This window comes from Haliotis rubra, unplaced genomic scaffold, assembly GCF_003918875.1.
Source record: "Haliotis rubra isolate DU_JTF1 unplaced genomic scaffold, ASM391887v1 Scf236, whole genome shotgun sequence".
Lineage (NCBI taxonomy): Eukaryota > Metazoa > Mollusca > Gastropoda > Lepetellida > Haliotidae > Haliotis > Haliotis rubra.
Window position 1 is genome coordinate 521,563 of NW_025766403.1, and position 24,356 is coordinate 545,918.

General features: G+C 40.0%; 1 protein-coding gene across 1 annotated transcript; it reads right to left on the reverse strand.

Moving 5' to 3' along the window:
* Positions 1 to 244: 244 nt before the first annotated feature.
* On the reverse strand, positions 245 to 14,008 carry LOC124278408 (procathepsin L-like). Its single transcript, XM_046714121.1, has 8 exons — positions 13,988 to 14,008; positions 5,407 to 5,536; positions 5,025 to 5,130; positions 4,605 to 4,757; positions 2,973 to 3,093; positions 2,504 to 2,604; positions 1,778 to 2,049; positions 245 to 516 (listed from the first exon to the last, which is right to left on the reverse strand). Exons 3-8 carry the CDS (start codon positions 5,025 to 5,027, stop codon positions 417 to 419), a joined length of 750 nt encoding a protein of 249 aa, XP_046570077.1. The 5' UTR covers positions 5,028 to 5,130; positions 5,407 to 5,536; positions 13,988 to 14,008; the 3' UTR covers positions 245 to 416.
* Between the last annotated feature and the right edge of the window lie 10,348 nt (positions 14,009 to 24,356).

Below are 24,356 nucleotides of genomic sequence, written 5' to 3' on the forward strand. Positions count from 1 at the left end.
ACGATTATTTTGTCGCTAGGTTAACTTAACTAAAAACCTTTTTTTGTTACTTCGATTATTTCATATATTGTATCGAAATATCGAGGCTTTTCATCTTTACTCGGTTATTTTCAATAATTTTTTATAACGCTATTTCATGTTTTGAAATCAAAATTGCCAACGTGTCACAATTAGCCTTTCGTGCAATGGTATTGAACAATCGATATGACACTGTCACTGCAGGAACTAGAAACACAAACACTGATTATTATCATGTCTATTTTGTTCTTTATTGATGTCCGTGTATGTTCACAATAGTTAACTTGTCATTCACCTAAGATGTACACCTTCGAATGGTATTACTGGACAGATATGGTACCGTTGCAACAACAACTACATGTACGGCGTCTCATTATTTTGGGTGTCGTCACGGTCGTCTACACAAGGGGCAGGGTTCCAAACGTGGCCACTCCACACATGTTGCCATCGTTACGTGCAAGGAGCATGTATCCGTCCTCGCCCCAAGTGGTGCTCCAACTGGAAGACATACATGATGACCTCAAATGTTTTTTTCTGATGACAGTGCAGTTTTACTTAATGCATACTGATAATTTATCGTTGATGTGTAGCTTAGTACCCGTCTATCATTACTTACCTGGGGAGGTAAGGGTGGGCCAGTCGTGATGTTGTGTCCCCTGGGCACGCCATAAACCGGTTTATGGGTTCGAATCCCGGGTTGCCCCTATTGTACTTCTAGAAATTGTTAACGTCATCTCTATCTTGGGTTGCTCGCAACGTCTAAGACCTGCACCATTTCGGGCTCCCCCTTTCCTGCCTCAATCACCCACCCCCTGTGCGTATATATATATATAACATAACTGTTGCTTACGTAGAATGTATACCTGAATATCATCCCTTATGCGTGAAGATCCGGGTTAGAATTGGTCTACAGCAACTCATGCTTGTCGTAAGAGGCGACTAACGGGATCGGTCATGTCATCGTATCCCAGTTGCGTAGATCGATGCACATGATGTTGATCACTGGGTTGTCTAGTCCAGACTCGATTATTTACAGTCCGCCGCCTTTTAGCTGGAATATTGCTGAGTGCGACGTTAATCATTCATTCATTCATTCATTCATTCATTCATTCATTCATTCATTCATTCATTCATTCATTCATTCATTCATTCATATTCATTCATTCATATTCATATTCATATTCATATTCATATTCATATTATACCTGATGATAAGTCCACTTACCTAGCGATGAGCTAGTTTAATTTGAACGCCCGAGCCTGACTGTACCAAATATTTGAGATGGAGCGAGCCGTGTAGGTTTAAGATCCAATGTACTGTGCCTCATATATAGTAGTACCTTGGTAGATGTTCTGTATGTTCTGTATGACGCATGACACTGTTTCGTATATTTTGTATGTATGTATGTATGCATGTATGTATGTATGTAAGCCCAGGAATTTACTATGTGTCTATTGAATATGGAGTACGGTATACGCATCAGCTGTCATGGTATTTCGTATACACCTGGGCCAAGATTTTCGAAGCTCTCTTAGCGGTAAGATAGTCGTAAGTTAATGTTAAGATATGGGACTTACGACTTCTTAGCGCTAAGAGAGCCTCGAAAATCTAGGCCCTGAGGCTTTCATCCCAACATCTTACCTGATTCGTTCACAAATCCATCCTATTTGTCCTGATTCGTTCACTCACTCACCTTACCTGATTCGTTCACACTCTAAACCAGTGCTGCAAGAGCCAGCACACGACACAAGTGTTTACCTGTTCTTCAGCAGCCAGTAGTCTTTATTATCCTGTGTGCCGTAGCCCACGACAGTCACAGCGTGGCCGAGGCCGCTGCTGGTGCATTCAGGGGAGCTGTAGACGCCGCTCTTGTACAGCATGAAAGTTAATGGTGAAGAGTCCAAGCCTACAGAGATGGGCCCTTCCAAGGCCACTGCACTCTTCAAGGCATCTTCCGACTCAGATATAACAGCAGCAAAACCGGTAACAGTCGCGCCAACATTTTCTCGTTTGAACTTGCAAGGTCCTTGCTGTTCAAGAAGAAGGAAGTGTATTGTGCCTGATCAGTTCAATAACACGGTATCGTTTGTTGTTGCAACCTGTGGTAACTGGACCAGAGCCAGCTTACTCGAAACAACCTTAGCGTTAAAGCCATCTTTACTCCTACGTAACGCCTACGCTTACAGTCTTAAGACCTAACATAATTTTATTTTGCTTTGTGCAAGTCGATCCAGTCCTGTGATGGAATGTTTAGGACACAATGAAAATTAATTACATTGACGTTTTACTGCCAGAATAAAGTGAAGGTGGATGGCGTGATACCAGATTGGCTTAAAATCGACCAGGAGGAGCTCAACGTTCACACCGGCGTGTACAACATCATTTGTCCTTGTACTGCTTTGACACGTGCAATATTTCTTCACTGCAAAGTGCTATCCCCCTGAAACATTTCTACATTTGACCACTTTCTGAATCGCACCTCACCTCGGCAACGTATGGGTAGGACTCCTCTGTGTCGATACCATCATTCTGACGAATGTAGTCATATGCCAGTGCCATGTTCCCTCCATCACATCCAAGATTACCTTCAGTAATAGGGAGTGTGTATCAATGTGTGGAATAATTTATTTATTGTTTATTACTTAAGACATTTATGACATAACTCATATTCGGAATCGGAATGCCGAAAATTTTCAGGGGCAATAGAATGTGATCTGACATCTACCATTCCTTGAACATTAGACCAATTTCTGTTCTGTGAAGGGTTCAATCCGTTTTATGACACCTACCATTCCAGTAAGATTAGATCAGGATCTTCTCTGAAACCTACAGTTCCTGGAACGTACGACTAGGTTCTGTTCTGACACCTACCACTCATGAAACTGTGGATCAGGTTCTTTTATGACAGGTACTGTTCTTGGAATAGTCAAATAAGCTTTGTTTCTATACCTACCATTCCGGGAACAGTCGACCAGGTTCTGTTCTGACAGAGACACAAGTTTCCCCGTCTTCCGGAAGTGCTGTCCTTCAAGAGCACCGGTGGCGGAGAACGCCCAGCACGCTCCACATGCTGCCTATATACACAGATTCCAATAAACTTTAGTACAGTTTAACACCGTTATATCGAACATTAAAGTGTCGAACTGTTGTCTAGAAGTAAAAGCTTGCTCCCTTTCTTTATTCAACATTTTTATGTCGAACCTTCAATAACTCGAAGCATATATTTATATCCCTTTAACTTCGACACAGTGGTGTTTGACTGACCTTTTGATCGGTCACTTCTTCTAGCCACACTACGAATTTTATAGTATAGTGGACAGTGTTATTGGTGTGAAAAACCGTTCCGAAAATATGCAAATAAGGCCATAATCAGGAACTGCTGTTACATTGATGTACTATCTGCCTGTAATGTAAACCATTCGCGTCACGGTCCCAATACCCTTGGATATGTGTTTCCCGCTGTGTAGGACTTGATGTAGATGAAAACATCTGTAGTTATTTGGCACTATATAACAAAGTGGACAGTTTACTCAGCTATAGTATTCATACGCAGTTTCTAGACCATCCTCGATAATCTCCAGGGTATACGTTACGATCACTCTCCACTATACCCTGGATGCATCCACGGGTCATACCCCACTTTGCAGGACAGCTGATGTGATGATAACGAATTAAGAGTAACGGTCCGCTAATTTGCCGGCTAAAGTCTGTTTTCAGTGAGTAGTTGTCACCCATAGTCATTTGGAGGACATGAGCGGCTTGGCCCGATGATTTTATTTCCTCCCTTGGCTGGCTTTTTATCCAATCAGGTGTCTACGCTGGGAAGTTGAGCGAACCAATCTCAACTCACTTTCGATTCTTAAATTATCTAACCGTTTAAACGTGGCAACAAAATTGATGCCGAGGTACTCTGAAAGAGGTAGAAGGAGTTCTTTTATATATTTCATATCTGTTTATATAAGTTTCAGATCTGTCAATTTGTCTGTATTATTTCCTCAAACATCTGAGTGGCACTGCGAACAAACCTTCGCGACTGCGACCGCTATCTTTGCTGACACTGGCAAGCTCGGATGTAACGGCGGCTTAGCTGATTGGCTACTGTGAGAATGCGGAGCCAGCAAAGGGAGGTAATATAATTATCAGGCCAAGCCGTGGATGCATTCAGGGTATAATGGAGAGTGATCGTAACGTATATCCTGGACATTATCGGGGATGTTTCTAGACGTACTTCACTGAGTTAAAATGCGTCTTTTGAAAGATTGTCATAAAATTGGCAGTATACTTTCATGACCTGCCAAGGGGCGGGTGGGTGGTGGGGTGGTGGGGTGGGGGTGGAGTGGGTGTGGTTAGCCTAGTGGTTAAAGGGTTCGCTCGTCACGTCGAAGACCCGCGTTCGATTTCCCACATGGGTACAATGTGTGAAGCCCATTTCTGGTGTCCCCCGTTGTGATATTGCTGGAATATTGCTAAAAGCAGCGTAAAATCATATTCGCATTCATGACCTGCCACATAGTATTGTTTTGTAAAGTGTGAACACCTGTGACCTCCTACCCAGGTGTTCGCTCAGTGAATCAACTTGACTGACCTGGTCCTTGACGTTCGTGACGTAACCATCCTTGCGCCAGTCCACTGTGTCCGGCAGGTCCGAGGTGCTGACATTCAGGACAAGCGGCAGCTGACCGCCTTGACTCTTGAACTTCTTATAACCGGTCATCCGCTGTTGAAACTCCTCGTGAGACTGCAGCAAATAACACAGGGGGATACCGAGGAACAGAAACTTCATTAACTCTATATGTGTCAAGAAAATCAATCGAGGGTCAAATAGCAGTTTGTGAAGCCCATTTCTGGTGTCCACGCCGGGATATTGTTGGACTATTGATAAAAGCGGCGTAAAACTAAACTGATCCACAACAGTACTCACTTTGCATCGAAATACAAATGATTTACACATGTACCGCATGTCAATGATTACTTTAGATCTTAAATCTCAGACCATGGATCGTACCATGTCGGCATATTTGTTTTGTCCGAGTCTGTAGGTGTGTTGTCCAAGGTCCGCCTCCAGGTTATGACGTTCTATCACTCCAACATTGTTTTCCCATATGGCTCGTCTGAAACAAACACACACACGCTACGCATAGCTACTTGGAACACATATACAATAATACATATATACGCATACCTACTTAGAACACATATACAACACATATATACACCTAGCTACTTGGAGCACATATACACACAACACGTGACCACCTGCACACATTTTTACACAACACTTGGTGTTCCGATGCACGTTTCCGGGAATACGATACCAAAAGAAGATAATTTTTCTCAATTTGTGTGATACAATTATATCATCGTAAGACATTTTGCCCAGCGCTCACCTATCGACTTCTTCGTTATGGCTATAAGCTTTGTGGTACTGAGATTTATAACGTTCCCATTCTTGGTCCAGCTCAATCCGCGAACAGTGAATGGAAACAATGAGAATGAGTACCACACCAAACGCAACATCTGTAAAACAACAAAACACAAAAATGAATTGTGAACAATAAATCTTATTGGTCAGCGTTTATGTACTGTTCAAGAATGTTCTTTGTGAACTTGTGAACCGCGGACATTTTGAAAAACTATCAATCATTTGTAAGCATGAATATCTTCCCTATCGATGTACGGCAATAAATCAATATATGCATGAATAATGTTGATTTTATGTGCCCTTTTATTAACACCGGTGTAAAAGAACTTTTAGTGTACAGTATACATGTGATCATTTGAAACATAGCTTAACCTTACTGCCTTCTTTCTGACAACCCTATAAAACGTACACAACATACTGCCTTCTTTCTGACAGCCCTGTAAAACGCACACATCCTACTGCCTTCTTTCTGACAGCCCTGTAAAACGTACACATCCTACTTTCTGCTTTCTGACAGCCCTGTAAAACGTACACATCCTACTGCCTTCTTTCTGACATCCCTGTAAAACGCACACATCCTACTGCCTTCTTTCTGACATCCCTGTAAAACGTACACAGCATTCTTTCAGACAGTCCTGTGCATTGCAAACGTAACACTGCATTGCCTATCTTTGACGATAGTTTCTTCTCAAAGCTAAAAATTACCCCTTGAATTAAATTATAATCTGTCTCACAGTCCCTGAATTTTTGTCTTCACCGAAGCACTGCCTGTAATGCAAGCGCTCTAAATGAAGCAAGTTTAGATTTCTTAGATGTCCACGTTTTTACTGATCTCCTTTTCAGTTTCAACTGAGCTATTTGTTTCTCTAAGTTATATATTTTCAGAGACTAAGCGTTAGCAAGGCTACGTCACTGTCGCCTGTTTTGTCTTAAGTCGGTCACGAACGCTTAATCTCGCAACTTAATGTCTCTCACCGTGGATGTACTTTATCTGTTTTAACCATGTCAGATAGCCTGGGATTAAAGGGATACCACGGTCGTGTTATTATAGAGAGTAAAATATGAGTTTGTCGCAGTCTATTTTGTCTTCATTCCCTGTGTTTAACAGACATAAAACGATGAGGTACATATATTATTGTATCAATGCTAAGGTATGTGCTGTCGCCTTCGCCGTACGTGATAGGAGTGGTTGTCTATATAGGATTCAACTTAACCTTTTAAATACATCTTTATTTGCTCCTCATGACAATAAACGTACGTTTTCATTTGATGCTGAAGTGACTTAAGTGGGGATATACTCTTCGTAATGGATATTTATTCATTTACATTAAGTGTGTTATTGTCATGGAAATTACACATTCCTTCATCGGCCATGAGATTGTAATTAACCATCATTAAACGTGGAGGTTGCCATCCTATAATATCTGCGTTTCTACCTACACACACACCCCGAGACAACTGAAGTATGTGTGACACCAGCTTTCTTGCAGCATGTGGTTTTAAAACGTATCTAATGAACGAAAGCGAGTTTCGAAACGAGTTGTAAGATGTATGGTATATGTCAGGCTAAAGTGAAGCAATCTGTTTCTTAAACCATAATCGTACCGCGTTAGCACCGAATCGACACAGACACGTGAAAATATGGGCTAGATTTGGTCTCCAACAACCAGACATGGGGTAATTGTAATTTGTAATTGTAATTGAATGTAATTAATTACAAAAATCTATGTAATTGCATGTAATTTGTAATTGAATGTTTAAAATGTAATTTGTAATTGTAATTTAATTAATTAAAATCTCAATGTAATTGAATTTTTCAATTACATTTTCAATTACATCAAATTACATCTCACGTTTTTATTTTGGTGGTCATCAGGCAACCCTTGCAATTATATTCTGTACAATAAGGAGGACAAAGCAGTGTTTTTCAATAAGATACTTGTTGTTGATATATACTCTAGCAGGTGTTAAGTTTTGAAAGAGATTTGAATGTCTAAGCCTTTGTAACTATCACCATCTGCACATTTGTGAAACAAAGGGAATCAGTAACGCATGACTGAATGTAGGTTGGTATTTGAGGAAATGGGGGATTAACAGTACTATTAGTCAAGTTCCTATCAAAATGGCCTCTTTGTTTATTTCTCATAGGATATGATATTCAAAATCTTACTGAACTGTAGTCCTATTTTTATAATCATGATTTAGTGACCACTGTTTACCAACATCGATATCTTGTTGATTAAAGGAATACAGAAATATATTTGTTTTGTTTTTGGTTTTTTGTTTTAACAAAGTAATTTGTAATTGTAATTAATTACATTGGTAATGTAATTGTAATTTAATTAATTACATTTTAATTTAAGGTGTAATTGTATTTGTAATTGTAATTGAGGAAAATCAAAGTAATTGTAATTTAATTAATTACATTTCAAAGTAATTGAACCCATGTCTGCCAACAACCACTGCTTTTCATAGTACTGTAGTTAACCTGTCCTGTCAAGACATCTTGTAATAGTTACCGTATTGTATATGGCGTCCTACCAGTCGAATCGACTCACACTTTTGTCTATTCCCATGTGGCCCATCAATACATAACACAACGGTCATTTTGTACTTTATCCGGCCTACTGCTTACTACACATACCTGGTGTGTTCGTCCATAGAAACGTTTCCTAATCACAGCGAAAATGATAACGAACACCATCTAAAACCTAACAATCCATTAACACTCGAAACTAAAACCCATATAGTTTCGACACTGATGTAAGTTAGTTCCATCGACGCACGTCCAACTTATTAATGAATGACAATAGGGAAAGTCCATCAGAATCAGACATTAGGTCATGAGCAATAGTTTGGAGTAGCCTATCACGTTCCAGGAATTCGATATCGACATGGTTTATGCCAGTTCTCTCCCATGGGTTTCTCACCTACTGGGCCTAGATTTTCGAAGCTCCTCTCTTAGCGCTAAGATAGTCGTAAGTGCCATACATTAACATTTACTTACGACTATCTTAGCGCTAAGAGAGCTTCGAAAATCTTGGCCGAGGTGTATACGAAATACCATGACAGCTGATGCGTATACCGTACTCCATATTCAATAGACAGGCAGTAAATCCCTGGTCTTCCGGAACCCTTGTTGCACAAGTTCAATTATCTATTAGAGATGTAGGCTAGTTTTTAATATTGGTTCTGTGATATTCTGTTTTAGTCAAGGGGCATAGGGATATTTTGGTTCAGATTCTTCCAAAAGCACCAAATTTGGCACAGAGGTAGCTTAAGACATACTAAGCTTATTTCTGACGGGCGCCAAGATGGCCGCCCCCTGTGGCGGCCATATTGGACAAAAAACAAAATGGCCGCCACCCCGATTTAAGAAAAAAATTAGTCATAAATTGTCATAAATTGTACATAATCATGTTGTATATCAAATGAAAGACAATAAAAAGAGCTTTACAGTGATATATAAATAAAATTTGTGTGAATGATATTAAAGAAGTTAGATGAAAAATAAGATCTAGAGCGTGGACCAAAAACATCAAAATGTCAATAAACAAACGAAGAAATACAAAATATATCCTATTTCTTTTTCTAAGAACATGCTTTTTTTATAGTTTCTTATCGATTTATGTAGAAAATGCCATTTTAGAAAAAAAATATAATATGGTTCACTACACATGATGTGGATAATCTTGACAGCAAAGCACAAGGAAATTTCTCACAAGATGAATTTCATGGCTATGCACTCAGTGTGACCAATCATCTATCAAAGGAGAATATGGGAGTAAAGCATGCTCCGATAAAACAGGATCCAATGGACACAACCCCTCCCAAAGTTGCGGGACTTTTATACGATTCAACAACCAGTAGAACTCCCTGAGACAGATGTCTATGCTCCAAAATCTACTACAAACCAAGTCCGACCAAGTCTCCTTGTAGAATATTCAATGGATAAGGATCAGGCATGGCTTACACTCGTCTCAGAGGTATTGAACAATGGTCCAGTAGAAGAGGGTGACATCATCACCTGGGCAGGGTACAACTCGTCTCTGGCAAGTGACAGATCTGTGAAACCTCCAGCAGAGATTGGTATACATGTATATTCTTTCTTCACGGATAAAGCAGCATCTGCATCTTCTATGAAACATGCTATGGATTTGTCTGTGCGGGTTCTTAAACCCGGGCCAGACCACAGTACTTGGAGCAGATCAGCCACTATATGCCATTATAAAACTCCTCCAATGGCAGTTCCCAGATGCTTACGGGGAAGACAAGCTTTTTGCTATGATGGGTGCATTGCACATCGAAGACAAGATGCATCTTATGATAGGGAAGCTGCTTCGTGACTCAGTGTGGGCAACGGTACTAACTCAAGCAGAGATCCTCACATCTGGTCGAGCTAAGTCAACCCTCCATGAGCATCACATCAAGCGCACAAGATATGCCCACCAGGTTTCCCTCATATCGCTGAACATCCTCAAGCAGAATGCATACTCTGAATATTGCAAGGGTGTCATGGGTCCACCGGAATCCTTCAACATGTGGGATCAACGTTCTCAAAGTTTTCCACAGTTCAAATACTGGTCTACTATCATTGAACTAGAACTGCTCATAGCTCGTTTTGTGAGGTCCTTGAGGGAAGGAGACTTCCAACTTTATGTACAATCATGTGACGAACTTTGTGATTGGTTTCACGCATTGGACCACACAAACTATGCACGTTGGCTTCCAGTACATGTACGTGACATGGTTGAACTTAGCAAGAATCACCCTGAGATACATGATGAATTTATGAAGGGCAATGTCGTTCAGAAATCATCCAAGAAGTTCAGTCTTACGGCCAAGGACCAAGCCCATGAACAGTCCAACAAATCCCTCCAGGAACACGGTGGAGCAACTGGTCTTTATGAGAATCCTGAAGCACTTACCCTTTATATGCTTGCAGGATCAGACTGTATGCGGATGGTAAAGGAGTTTGAATCAACACATGACCTTTCACCGCCAGGCAACAGCTCATCATGAGGAAGGACATCATTTACAAGTCAAATTTAAAAAAGACGCTTGTTGCTCTGGATACCCAAACTGTCATGGAGCCGTCCGTCGTGAACAGTCTGTTACAAATCTCTGAAGCTGGCAAAGCCCTGCATGTAGATTATGTCCAAGAGAGACTGGTGCAGATATCTGTGCCTGTAACAGATGCAATCAAAAGAAATAACATGCTGACCTTTGCAAATCGACCTGACCCAAGGAGAAAAGAACCTAAGGATGTTGGTATTCAGAAACAAAACATGATATTGGTGACACAGCTCTTCCTTTCTTTGCAGTCCCGCCCAGATGCAGACTTGGCCGACTTTTTCATGTATGAAAATCAAAAGGAACCACCAAGCCTAGCTGACAGAGGGTCAGTGAGATTTTGAACAAAGTCAGACATACTGGACTGTATCAAGGAACCAACTGGCCGTACAACTGCACCAAACTAGCAACAGTCGTGGTTTTGGATATGGCAGCAGTCATCCACATGCTGCGCCCAACAGTAGCAAAACATTCTCTGACTATGTGTCCCTTCAAGTCATTCCATATCTTGAGGCCCAGATGAAGAATGGAGCCCAACGGATTGATGCGGTATGGGATAACTACCCAGAGAGTAATAATCTTAGGCCTGGGATTGGTTCAAGAACAAGAGTTGGTGATGGCAGCACCCTGATACCAAAACATGAATCGAACAGTGGTTTCCTCAAGAATGAGGAGAACAAAAGGGAATTCTTCTCATTCAGCAGCAGTCAGATCTCCAAAACGGATATGGATGGAAAGCTCCTCCTGAGTACCCACTGTGAAAATGTGCTTTCAAACCAACAGTGTGACCTGGGTACACTACAGCCATGCAACCATACCGAGGCTGACACAAGAATCATCCTACATCTCCGACATGCTGCAGAGCACGGCCACACATCAGCCTATGTTCGCACTGTTGACAGCGATGTTGTGATTTTGGCAATAAGGGTCTTTGAGACCTTAGGCTTAAAGAGCTCTGGTTCGGATTTGGAACTCGTAAAAAGTGCAAAGACATCCCAATCCATGATATGTACTATCATCTTGGTACATCAAAGTCCTTGGCATTACCCCTCTTCCACAGTCTTACTTGCTGTGACACAACTTCACATATTCTTGGATGTGGAAAGAAGACTGCATGGACAACCTGGACAAGTCTACCTGACCTGACAGACACACTAGTGGCTCTCACACAGGATACTGAACACTTCGTGATTGAGTCGAGACACATTCAACAGACTGAAAGATTTGTTGTACTGATATGCAGCAGAAGTTGTGGAGTAGGGCGCATGAATGAAGCAAGGCATCGCCTTTTCACTACTGGAAGCAGGTCATTGGAAAAACTCCTGCCTACTCAAGCTGCGTTGTTTCAACATGTGACACGATCTATTCTGCAGACGAGTTTCTTTTGGGAGCAGGCAACCATTGCTTACCAGGAAATCCCTGACTTCAGTGATTGGGGTTAGCAGAAAGACGACAGCCATAACTGGCAACCTCTATGGACCACCCTCAGTGATGCTTCAGCAGCATGTTCTATCCTCCTACACTGTGTTTGCAAAAAGGGCTGTGTGGGAAGGTGTAAATGCAACAGTGCTGGTGTACGATGCACAGTCCTCTGCCATTGTGAAGGAGGATGCACAAATACTGACAGTAACTAGGTAAAATAGTTACTATATCTATCACTGACAGTCATGTGCAAGTAAAATATATACATTCCGTGTATACTATTGTTATTCTGGTGTACTCTGATTCACTACTGACTGGATATTTTTTTATAGGTAAAACATCTTAGGATTAAAACATAAATATTATTTCTACATAATTCCATTTTAAGTCACTTACAATATGATACCTCTTAAAACCGAACACTGAATTGACAATTTCCAAAGTGAAAATATCTTCAAATTCCAAGTATTGTATGAATTTTGATGGGTTTTGTATCATATTTTGAAGTTTTCGGTCAGCTCTTTAAATTTTATATTGGTAATAACTTTTGTCACACTGGTTACAATAAATCAATGTATACATCATTACAAAGCTCTTTTCATTATCTTTCATTTGATATGTGACATGACCATATACAACCGTAGGAAAAAAATATTCTTAAATCGGGGTGGCGGCCATTTTGTTTTTTGTCCAATATGGCCGCCACAGGGGGCCGCCATCTTGGCGCCCGTCTGGAATCGAATTAGTATGCCTTAAGTTACCTCTGTGCCAAATTTGGTGCTTTTGGAAGAATCTGAACCAAATGCCCTGAAAATAGCCCTAAGCTCCCTGACTAATACATACATACATACATACATACATACATACATACATACATACATACATACATACATACATACATACATACAGATAATTATATATTCAATAGTATTGTATCTACATAAGAGCCATATTATTTACATAAAGGCCATATCATAGAATGGTTTTATACATACATACGGGTCATATTATAGAATAGAATTATATCCACATAACGGCCATATTATAGAATAGTATTCTATCTGCATAATGGTCATGTTATGGAATAAAATTATATCTACACAAAGGCCATATTATAGAATAATTTCATATCTACATAGAGGCCACATTATAGAATAGTATTATATCTACATAAAGGCCATATTATAGAATAGCATTATGTCTACATAAATGCCACAGTATTATATCTGCATGTTATATATAGAATGGTAATATGTCTACATAAATGCCATGTTATAGAATAGTGTTATATCTACATAAAGGTCATTTTATAGAACCGTATTATATCTACATTAAGGCCATATTATAAGGTCACAGATCATCGTGTTTAAAATAATATTTTGGGGTAAAGCGAAGCCCTTTGTCCTCTCTACTATCATGACAATCTCTATAACAAGTTTTGGTTTATCAGGGGCGGTCAAAATATACGAAACAGTGTCATGCGTCATACAGAACATACAGAACATCTACCAAGGTACTACTATTAGTATATATGAGGCACAATACATTGGATCTTAAACCTACACGGCTCGCTCCATCTCAAATATTTGGTACAGTCAGGCTCGGGCGTTCAAATTGAACTAGCACATCGCAGATAAATCATTAAAACTTTTTTTCATGTAACAGTAAAACAATATATCCTCCTAAATTCCTAAATAGAGTGACAGGAGGTCCGTGGTTCGAATCCCATCACGGGACACGGAAGGTTTCTCCAGTAACGGATCAGATCTGAGATAATTTTTAAAACAATTCTGAAGTCCGAATGTATAATATAGACAGATTTTTGTTTTAATTTATGAGCCTGCAAGCATTGTACAGTGTAATTTAAAACAAACAAAGCACAGTCTCTCAAAAACGTCTCTCACATCGTATCGAGCTTTAACTATTTATTTGATAAATGAATATTACAGACAGATATTACATCCCCGTCAGTGCGTTACCATTGTTCCATTCTCAGTTTGACAATTCAGTGTGTCGCAAACCATTCTGGGGCACTTACCGTTACAACTTACCGTTACAAGCGTCCTGTATCAGAGATAGGCAGTGGGTGGATGAAGAGGCTTATATACGATCGCAACGTTGTCATGGGATGAGGAGAACCTTGGTCACGTGTCTTGATAAGAGATTAGATCCAGTTAAATGAACGATCCTTGTGGACAACCCTGTTTATTCTTTAAAACCTCTACTGTGCAACATCGCCTTTTCCCTTTTTAAAACTTTTTGAGTAACGTTGCTGCAAAAATTACCATATTATTTATTTGAAAACGTTTACATGTTTGTGGATCTTAAAAAACTAACAATAGGATGCTCTCTAAAGATGAGACCTTTGATACACATGAGCAGACAATCCGCATCAATCTACTATGCAGATGGATTCTGGTACTAGAGTGGAAATATATTTTACATGACTGTTTTAATTACACTCAGATAATTTTGCCTTTATTAAGCAAGCAAATCGATTGATAATTTAAGCGACAAGCCTTTTCCATATTTATGGTATCGAACAAAGTCAAAGTCGATTGTACGATTTCGTTTAAAAGAAGCAAGCAATAATAAGCTGGTTTGGGATTTGAGAAAACGGGAACTTTACTAGGGCATGTGTTGACAAACGAAAGACGGTCCCTACTATACTGAAAAACACTCAAGATGTATTGCATGGTTTGATTGGGTGATTGTGGAATCGCACACTCTTACGCCTGATATCTTTTGCATATCGGGTTATATGTTTCCTGAAAATTCATCCACATGAAACCATTTCCGGATTCACTGTATGTGTGGATGAGAGTTAAGTTGTTACATGTATAACCTGTTAGTTTCTTGTGAACGTTCTCAACATTGCCCGTAAAGATGTCAAGATGTAACAGTCTGTGGGGTCTCTGACGAGGTGTCACTAGACTTCAATGCTTTCTGGAAAGCAAGCACACACACACACACACACGCACGCACGCACACGCGCACACGCGCACACGCACACACACACTAACACTAACATTAACACAAACAAACAAACAAAACAAACTCTCTCTCACCATTTGGATTGACGTTAATGCTGCCTTACTGCAGGAATATTACACGAGGAAGTTCATAGTATTGTACCAGGATGCATGTCTGGATTACACTAGACAATCACAAATTCATCAATCACAGTTGATGCCTTCTTCCGTCTGCACAAGTTCAAATGATTAGAAGCAAAAGCGTCATTATGAAACCCGTGTTGTGGAAACCCGATATGGAAGCGCAGGTAGCTTTGAATGTAACGGATATGTAGGGTTTACATACACACAACCTAAACACGTAAATCTGGTACATGTTTCAGCAGGAACTATTCAAGTGACAACCAGGACATGTCAAACAAAGAACCCCTGACAATCTGAAATGAATTTCTTTTTCAGCTCCACAGTGCAATCCTTCTCCGTGCGGTTACAACGAAGCGCCAGTCACTTAGCAAAATGCTCAACACAGACATGTCAAGTTGCTGTGCCCAGTTTTCTCAAGCAAACGTTATCTGAAGAGAGACACGGATGACACAGTAGTCTGAGGGACCGCAATTAACCATGCAGATGTGCGTTTTAGTAGTGCAAGGGTACGCAAATGTAGGTTTGAAACCCATACAGGGCTCGTATGGTCCTTTGTTTCTTTGGCATCAAGAACATGAAAAGTACAATACTTTATGGATAACAACCTCTTTATCTATTATGATGCGACGTTTCGGTTATAGCTTCTTTTACCGTTGCATGTTGCACGTTATGTTTATTCAGTAAGGGGGCCACCGACCCTTCATACACATACATGTCAGAAGGATTCGAGGTATGTCATGAAGCGCCATTAAAGTGACGGAATGGACATTGTTTTACATACATACATACATACAAATACTTGTATAGCGCCAATATCCGTAATCCGCTCAAAGGCGCTCTGGCTCTAAGATGGTCAAGATATCACATATAGTTCAAATGCTTCACCAAAGAGACATGTCTTCAGATTTGATTTAAAAAACAGCTAAATCTGGTTGTGTTCTGAGGGGAGATGGAAGATTGTTCCAGAGATGAGGGCCAGCCGTCTCAAGTGACCTGTCACCATATGTTTTTGTCCTAGTCACAGGAATTGTCAAAAGACACTGGTCATTTGATCGGAGAGAACAGTACAGCAGTATAACGGTGGAACAGATCACAGAGGTACTGAGGAGCTAGACCATGTAAACTTTTAAAAACAAGGAGTAGAGTTTTATATTTTATGCGGTAGTGGACGGGAAGCCAATGAAGTGAGTGAAGAACAGGAGTAATGTGGTCCGATTTCTTTGACAGAGACCACTCTGGCTGCAGTATTCTGCACCTTCTGAAGCTTGTGTGTATAAGATTGTTTGGGAGGCCAGCAAGAACCGCATTACAGTAGTCAAGACGAGATGTTACATATGCCTGAACAAGAGATGCTGTAGTCTTGACGTCCAGGTATCGTCGAATCATGCCGATGTTGGTGAATGTGGTAGTACGCCCTTCTACAGATGTTATTGATGTGCGGCTCCATGGACAGTGAAGAATCAAAAATAACTCCCAAGTTTCGCACCTCATGGTTTGGCTGAATCTCACACTGACCGATGCTGAATTTAGGAAGAGAGATACTGGGTTGGAGACGCTTAGGGTGGAAAAACTATGAGTTCAGTTTTATCATCATTCAGTTTGGAGGTAGTGTGACGACATCCAGATTTTGATGCAGCTAACACACTCTTCAATGGTGAGAAATGAAGACACAGCTGATGAGGAAAGTAAGGGTTTGAATGATATGTAAATTTGAGTGTCGTCAGCATATAAATGCAGTCCAAGGTTGAAGGATCTGACGATATCACCTAGAGGAGAAGTATAAATAGTGAAAAGTAGAGGTCCAAGAACAGATCCCTGAGGCACGCCATAAGCAAGATCCTTAGGACTGGAGATGTGACCATCAATGATCACCGACTGATGTCTACCTGCTATGTAGGACTCAAACCACTGAAGAGCAGTTCCTCTAATACCCATCCTGGTCTCAAGTGTATGCATCAGAATAGTATGGTCGATAGTATCGAAGGCACTACTCAAATCAAGTAGAACCAATACTGCAGCACCATCTTTGTCTACGGCTCTCAGTATGTCATTGTGCACTTTAACGAGTGCGGTTTCCGTGGAGTGGGAATTCCGGTATGATGATTGCATGACTTCGAAACACCCATTTAAGGTCATGTGTTTCCTTGAGTCTTGTTGTGACCACACGCTCAATCAATTTTGAGGTGAATGGTAAATTTGTGACTGGCCGATAATTTTAAAAGCTCTTGATCTAAACCTTTCTTTTCAGGAGTGGAGTTACAACTCCATTTTCAATGTATCCGGCATCATACCTTCCTGAAGAGATTTATTGACAACAGAGGTCAATATAGGGGCAAAGGTATCTAGAGAGTTCTTGAGAAGCCATGTAGGTATAGGGTCAAGAATACATGACTTCGTCGGTGACTTAGAAACAAGTTTCACAATCTCTGCTTCTGTTGCTGGTCGGAAATGGGATAGGCATGGAAATGCAGCTATTGGTTGGGGCTCACTGTGTGGAAGGTCATCATGTGAAAGTGAGTCTCTGATTGTGGAAATCTTCTGAGAAAAGAAATCTGAGAACTTGTCAACTAATTAATCAAGGGATGAATGAGATGGCAGAGTCAGGGAATTATCCTTAAACAGAAGCCTGTTAGCTATCCTGAACACGTCCTTCTGTCCATCCACATCCTGCAGTGCAGTTTTGTAATAGCTTGACTTGGCTGTCTCCATAAGAGAGTCAACATGATGTCTCTGGTTGTCATGCATCTGCTTATGAATGGCTAACTTGGTGTGTCTAAACTGTTTCTCGAGTTTACGCCTCAAGCGTTTAGCTGATCGAATGTCGTCATTATACCAGGGTGATTCTGGATGAAGAGTTACAGTACAGGACCTCAATGGAGCATGATGGTCAGCAAGTTTCCTGAGCTGAGTGTCATACAGAGTAACATATTCACTGGCGGTGAGATCTGAAGAGCTAGAAATAGCTGTTGTCATATCCAGCTGAAACTCTTGAAGATCAATGTCCTTCCACTTGCGAAATGAGATTTTCTTTCTGGTTCGTCTTTCAACTGAGATGTTGACATTGAACAAGACACTGTAGTGATCAGACCTTACAGAATGATCAAATCTTACGTTACTGTCCTTCAGTTCATTCTCACGCACAATCACCAGGTCTAGAATATGTCCCTGAACGTGAGTTGGCTCATGTATAACTTGAGTTAGGCCATGAGCTTCCAGAATATTGAGCAGCTTCTGTGCATCTCTGTCATTTGTCTTGTCAATGTGGTAATTAAAGTCCCCACATATTAAGAGCTTACCGTTGTCGCATCATAATAGGTAAAGAAGTTGTTATCCATAAAGAATTTTACTTTTCTATTATCCATCAACTTCTAAAATGTCAATCAAACAGATCATCAAAAACATGCTTTGGAGTTCCGGAAAGTGTAAAATATCAACTTCACTTAATCATTTATGGAGAAAATGCAGATTCGTTGGAAAGAGAAAATTATCAGACACTGAAATTATTAAATACTGAACACACAAATCTTATAAGGGATATTTATTACTTATTGAAGATGGACAAATATGTCGTCGATACATAACGAAAGTGGTTTGTTTTCTTAACCAAATGTATCTTTACAAATACAGATGAGTTCGTTTAGCTACATAGCTAAAACAACTGGCAACAGGTAACTAGAAATGTCGGAAATGATTTCATCCTCAAAGTACAACGTCAATTAATGACAGTAAAGATCTGGATATATGTATATACACAAGAGAACTTTCTGCGCAAAATAACACCGTGCTGTTTCTTCTAATCCCATTTCATCTTTCCTGGTACCATTCAACGTCTACCAAAATGACGTTATGTTCACTTCTCTGTTTCTTTATTTCAGTGGGGTGTTGGGAAAGCCCTGTGTTCGAATCATTCGTGCGCCAAGCTGAACATTCAGATTTCATGACGATGTCTCAAATAGTGATGTCTGAAGCCTCTTTCAGTCTTTCGTCGTGATATTGCTAGAATACTGAATAAAACAATAATCACTCACTTCTTCAAATTCAACACATGGAGCATGTGAACATTTATCCTAAAATATGATTTGTCGGTTTTGTGTCCGCCGCGTGATGAGATATTATTATTGGATATTTATATAGCGCACATATCCACGCATTAGTGCATGCTCAAGGCGCTAGTATTATTCCCTTTATCATTGGATGTCAATCTCAACGGCACATCTTATTATCTCAACTCCGTGGGGATCACACAACGCTTGCTGCCACAAGTTATTGCGGCTTTCCCATCCTTACGAGGTACCCATTCACAGCTGGGTGGACTGGGACACATAGTCACAGTACTTTGTCCAAGTTAACTGCACGTTGCTGTACCCGCAACTAGATGTTTGCACGTATTCAAGTGACCACCATCTGGCCATATACCGACGGATTCGTGGGTTCTTTTAAGTGCACAGGTTGGTGTACTGTACACTAGGGATTGTGACAACACTGATAGAGTCTGCACAAAAAGTTGACTCCAAGGTTAATACACTCCTTCACAGGTGGTCTCGATCCCGGCATCTTATGCCTGCTGAATTACTAGCCTGGCGCCTTAGCCAGCTCGCCCACCAAGCATCCTCAGATATTAGGGGATAATGAAGCGAACGTTCATGTTCGGTAATAAGAAAGCAATGGAGGGTAAGAGAAATATGAATTTGTGGTAGCAAAGGTGATGTAGCTCGAGTGAAGGTTCACACGAATGCAGTTCGAGAAATTGAGCCATGTTGGATGATATGCAATTGGCTGATAGTACTGTGTAATTGATTGTAGTCTTTGATGTTTAAAGTAAAGTATCTATTTAATGCTTGACATAATAATCCGTTATTTTGTATTTGATATGCATGCACTATGTAAAATGTGAAGAGTTCTTTTGGTAATAAAGGTCAAACTGTCGTAGACTTATGTGTAAATATATTGACACCAGGTGCCCAGAACATAGGACTTTAGACAGCCAACACAGGATAACGACTTAAGTTTCATTTTATTTGCATTTGATAACAGAAATAAAATTGGGCAAAACCCATAGAGGGATAACAATGCATATATATATAGCACGTATACAATCGAAGAGAAACACAATATTCATCTTTATATTACACAGCCATTCTTCCGCCATAATTCTCAGCACAGAGCCGCCTTTCTCGGACCTGCCAGGACTCTCTGGCTAAAGGTTCAGCCCGATAATATTACTTTGAGACAAATCATCTGCGTCAGTTTAATCTCTTTTCTCATGTTGAATTAGCACAAGGAGCCTTAAAAATCAATTGACAAACTTACAACAAATTTCCTTATTTCAAAATACCTTTGGCATCTCAACTTGAGAATCAATAGGATGTGATATGAGTTCTCATTGCGATCGGTTCACCAGTGCCATCTTGATGGCAGTCAATGTTGTGTACAAATATCTATTGAAGCACTAATGGTTCCACAGTTTGTATGTGTAAATAGTTTATGACTTTGGAGCAAATGTCGACCTCAAATAATCACAAGAGGGTCAAGATTTTCTGAGCTCCCTTCTTCTTGAGATAGTTTTGTGTTGACGCCATCAATGCTCTCTTCTGATCTTCGCCTCCACACCGTTTCAAGAAGTCCCAGCATGCCTTCTGCAGATCTTTCAGTCCAAATTCTATGGCAGCACAGAATAAACCTATAGGAAAAAGAAGCAGATTGTAATAAGTACGCCACATTGATGTATTAGTGTTACATAAAGTTATAATGCCAGTTATAATGCAACGTAGTATTGCTGTGTATTCTAAAAAGTATGGAAACAACATAAGTAGAAAGCTATTACTGCTTACCTGTGACTGTCCCAAGTTGTACTCTGACACGACCTGAGTGTAAGAAATTGACAAGGCTGGAGAAGACTTCATGGTCGTAATCTGGGACTGGGATCTGGAGTTTGCTGTGAAGACTAACAGTTGACTTGGCTCTCATTGTCAGTCGAGATTTGGGTTTCACCGACTCGGTGACCTTCCTCTGGTGCTGCAAAATCATCTGATAGAAGACCCTGGAACGATGAAGGAAAGTTATTAATATTTTCTAGTTCATATGTCATAGAAGAATCCTAGCTACATGTTTAAATATCTTTATGAAAGACAGTTTAAGGTGATTTACATTTTAATTTAGAATAAACCCATTCATCAAGTTTCCGTTGACTGGGATATTTACCTGCTCCTGGTAGCCAGGATTGCCTTAACTCCATGAACAGGAAGCTGTCGGTTTCCAGCAAGAAAGGTGACGTCACACAAATCCGGCATGCTGGTAATGTACTGCAGACTTTCCGACAGGTCGGCCATGTTGCTGTACATCATTACCTCCCTTTGCCCACCAGATGACGCCCTGACTTTGGAGGATGGAGTTGAAGGCGGTGACGGCGGCGGGGTGAGTGAGTCACAAGATTCATAGCCCGACGATCTAGCATCTGAAAATGGTACATAAGTTTAGTCATTGATATGCCATTGTGCGTTATGTTATGTGTGAATAAGATAGAAGTTGAAAGACTTTTGAATAGTTTGACATAAACGATGGAGTTGTTTGTGTTTGCTTTGGAACAAATATCATTTGATCCGGATAGTACACTGAAGAGAAGACAGAATATGATTTGTTCAGTTTTGTGATGCTTTGCATATGTAATGCCGCTGGGTATTAACTCACCTTCGCTATCTCTGTTGAAAGTGTTTGCTGTGTTTTCTAAGAGGTCGTTGTCAAGGAGACAGAGCTCGGATTCACACCTGTCCATGCTGCTCAAATGTAGGAGTTTTCCGTTAAGAAGAAGAAGGAAAATAGCTGCGTGTTCAGTTGCCAGAGGACAGTGATGCTAGGATCTCTGCAAGTAACCTTTAATACCCCTTGACTTATATCACGTGGTCAAACGCAAAGTGACACTGATCACTACATTATGTCACGCCAACGCTCTTAGCACTATAACGAACGTGACACTGTAATGTTTACTTGTGCTGCTGTGGTCACGTGACAAGTGCCAAGCAGTATGTAGGGATCAGGGGATTAATGATCGTTAAGCATCAAATTAGTGATGAATAGTTAATCCCTTACAAACAATAGAGTGAGATGAGATTAGGCAAAGGTATTTGGTTCCAGTGATTTTACTATTCAATTACGAGGATTAACATTCGCAAATGATTTAAACAGATTGAAAAGAAAGCTAACGTCAGTGAACTAACGGTCATTGTAATTACCGTGATCGCCGGATCGTGTTCTGACAATCTCCTGAACTGAACTGAGGTTTGTTAGTTTTTGGTAGAAAGTAGGTGGCATCTTTGGCAGAATCGGTTGTAGAAAAGATCCCCAGACAACGCATGCCGCATCCACCTCGTACACGATTCGTGGTTAAAGTCACACTTGTGCTTCACTCAATGAAGCCGAGATGGTGAATTGTTTATACATAAACATACGCTGCCCGTAGAAAGCCATTTCCATTCTAAAATATAATGTATAAAATTCCACTCCGGGGAGTTAGAATGCAGATTGATTAGAAAGATGAACTATTAGATAGCGAACATACATTGCTTATAAGGTTAATTTAGTAATTACTGAAGATGTACAAACGCGATGTAAAACGAAAAGGTCTTGTTTTCTTAACCAAATATCTCTTTGCACATGCAAATGAGTTCGTTTTCCTAGGTAACTAAAACAACTGGTATGTTGGAACAAGATCGTATGGATGATCAATGTTTTTATAACAAATGAAATGTTTAAGATCATTTGAATCCAGTCCACCAGTTTCCCTATACACATTGTTATGAGTTTAGGAGATATTGTCGAACCTGTTTCCATGTATCGTCCACACGATATCCTCTAATGTATTACCTTCTGTGTAATACAGTAAATATTTAGTCATCTTGTAAAATGGTTATTTTCTCTTTGTTCAAAGAACAATTACATTTCCACATATGCACTTTCTATTAAAATCTGACGCAAAGGGCATACAGTTCATATTACTGAATAAAGTGAAACTAGCGGAAAATGACTATTTTGCAATTTCATAATATTGCTCCATCACAACAATTGGGAAGTGTTCTTTCCGTGTATAGAAGAAATATACATTGTAGATACCACTCAACGTCTACCAAGATAACGTTATGTTTACTTCTGTTTCTTTAATTCGGTGGGGTGATGGGATAGCCCTGTGTTCGAATTATTCGTGCGCTTCGCCGAACATCCAGGTTGCATTGCCTCAAATGATACAATGCGTGAAGCCTATTTCAGGTGTCTTACGTCGTGATATTGCTAGAATACTGAAGAAAACAATAATCACTCACTTTTTCAAATTCAACACATGGAGCATGTGAACAGTATGTCATTTAGCCTAAAATATGATTTGTTGCTTTTGTGTCCGCCATGTGATGAGACATGAGGGGGATAATGAAGCGAACGTCCATGTTCGGTAATTAGAAAGCAATGGAGGGTAAGAGAAAATATGAATTTGTTGTAGCACAGGTGATGTAGCTGGAGTGAAGGTTCACGCGAATGCAGTTCGAGAAATTGAGCCATGTTGGATGATATGCAATTGGCTGATAGTACTGTGTAATTGATTGTAGTCTTTGATGTTTAAAGTAAAGTATCTATTTAATGCTTGACATAATAATCCGTTATTTTGTATTTGATATGCATGCACTATGTAAAATGTGAAGAGTTCTTTTGGTAATAAAGGTCAAACTGTCGTAGACTTATGTGTAAATATATTGACACCAGGTGCCCAGAACATAGGACTTTAGACAGCCAACACAGGATAACGACTTAAGTTTCATTTTATTTGCATTTGATAACAGAAATAAAATTGGGCAAAACCCATAGAGGGATAACAATGCATATATATATAGCACGTATACAATCGAAGAGAAACACAATATTCATCTTTATATTACACAGCCATTCTTCCGCCATAATTCTCAGCACAGAGCCGCCTTTCTCGGACCTGCCAGGACTCTCTGGCTAAAGGTTCAGCCCGATAATATTACTTTGAGACAAATCATCTGCGTCAGTTTAATCTCTTTTCTCATGTTGAATTAGCACAAGGAGCCTTAAAAATCAATTGACAAACTTACAACAAATTTCCTTATTTCAAAATACCTTTGGCATCTCAACTTGAGAATCAATAGGATGTGATATGAGTTCTCATTGCGATCGGTTCACCAGTGCCATCTTGATGGCAGTCAATGTTGTGTACAAATATCTATTGAAGCACTAATGGTTCCACAGTTTGTATGTGTAAATAGTTTATGACTTTGGAGCAAATGTCGACCTCAAATAA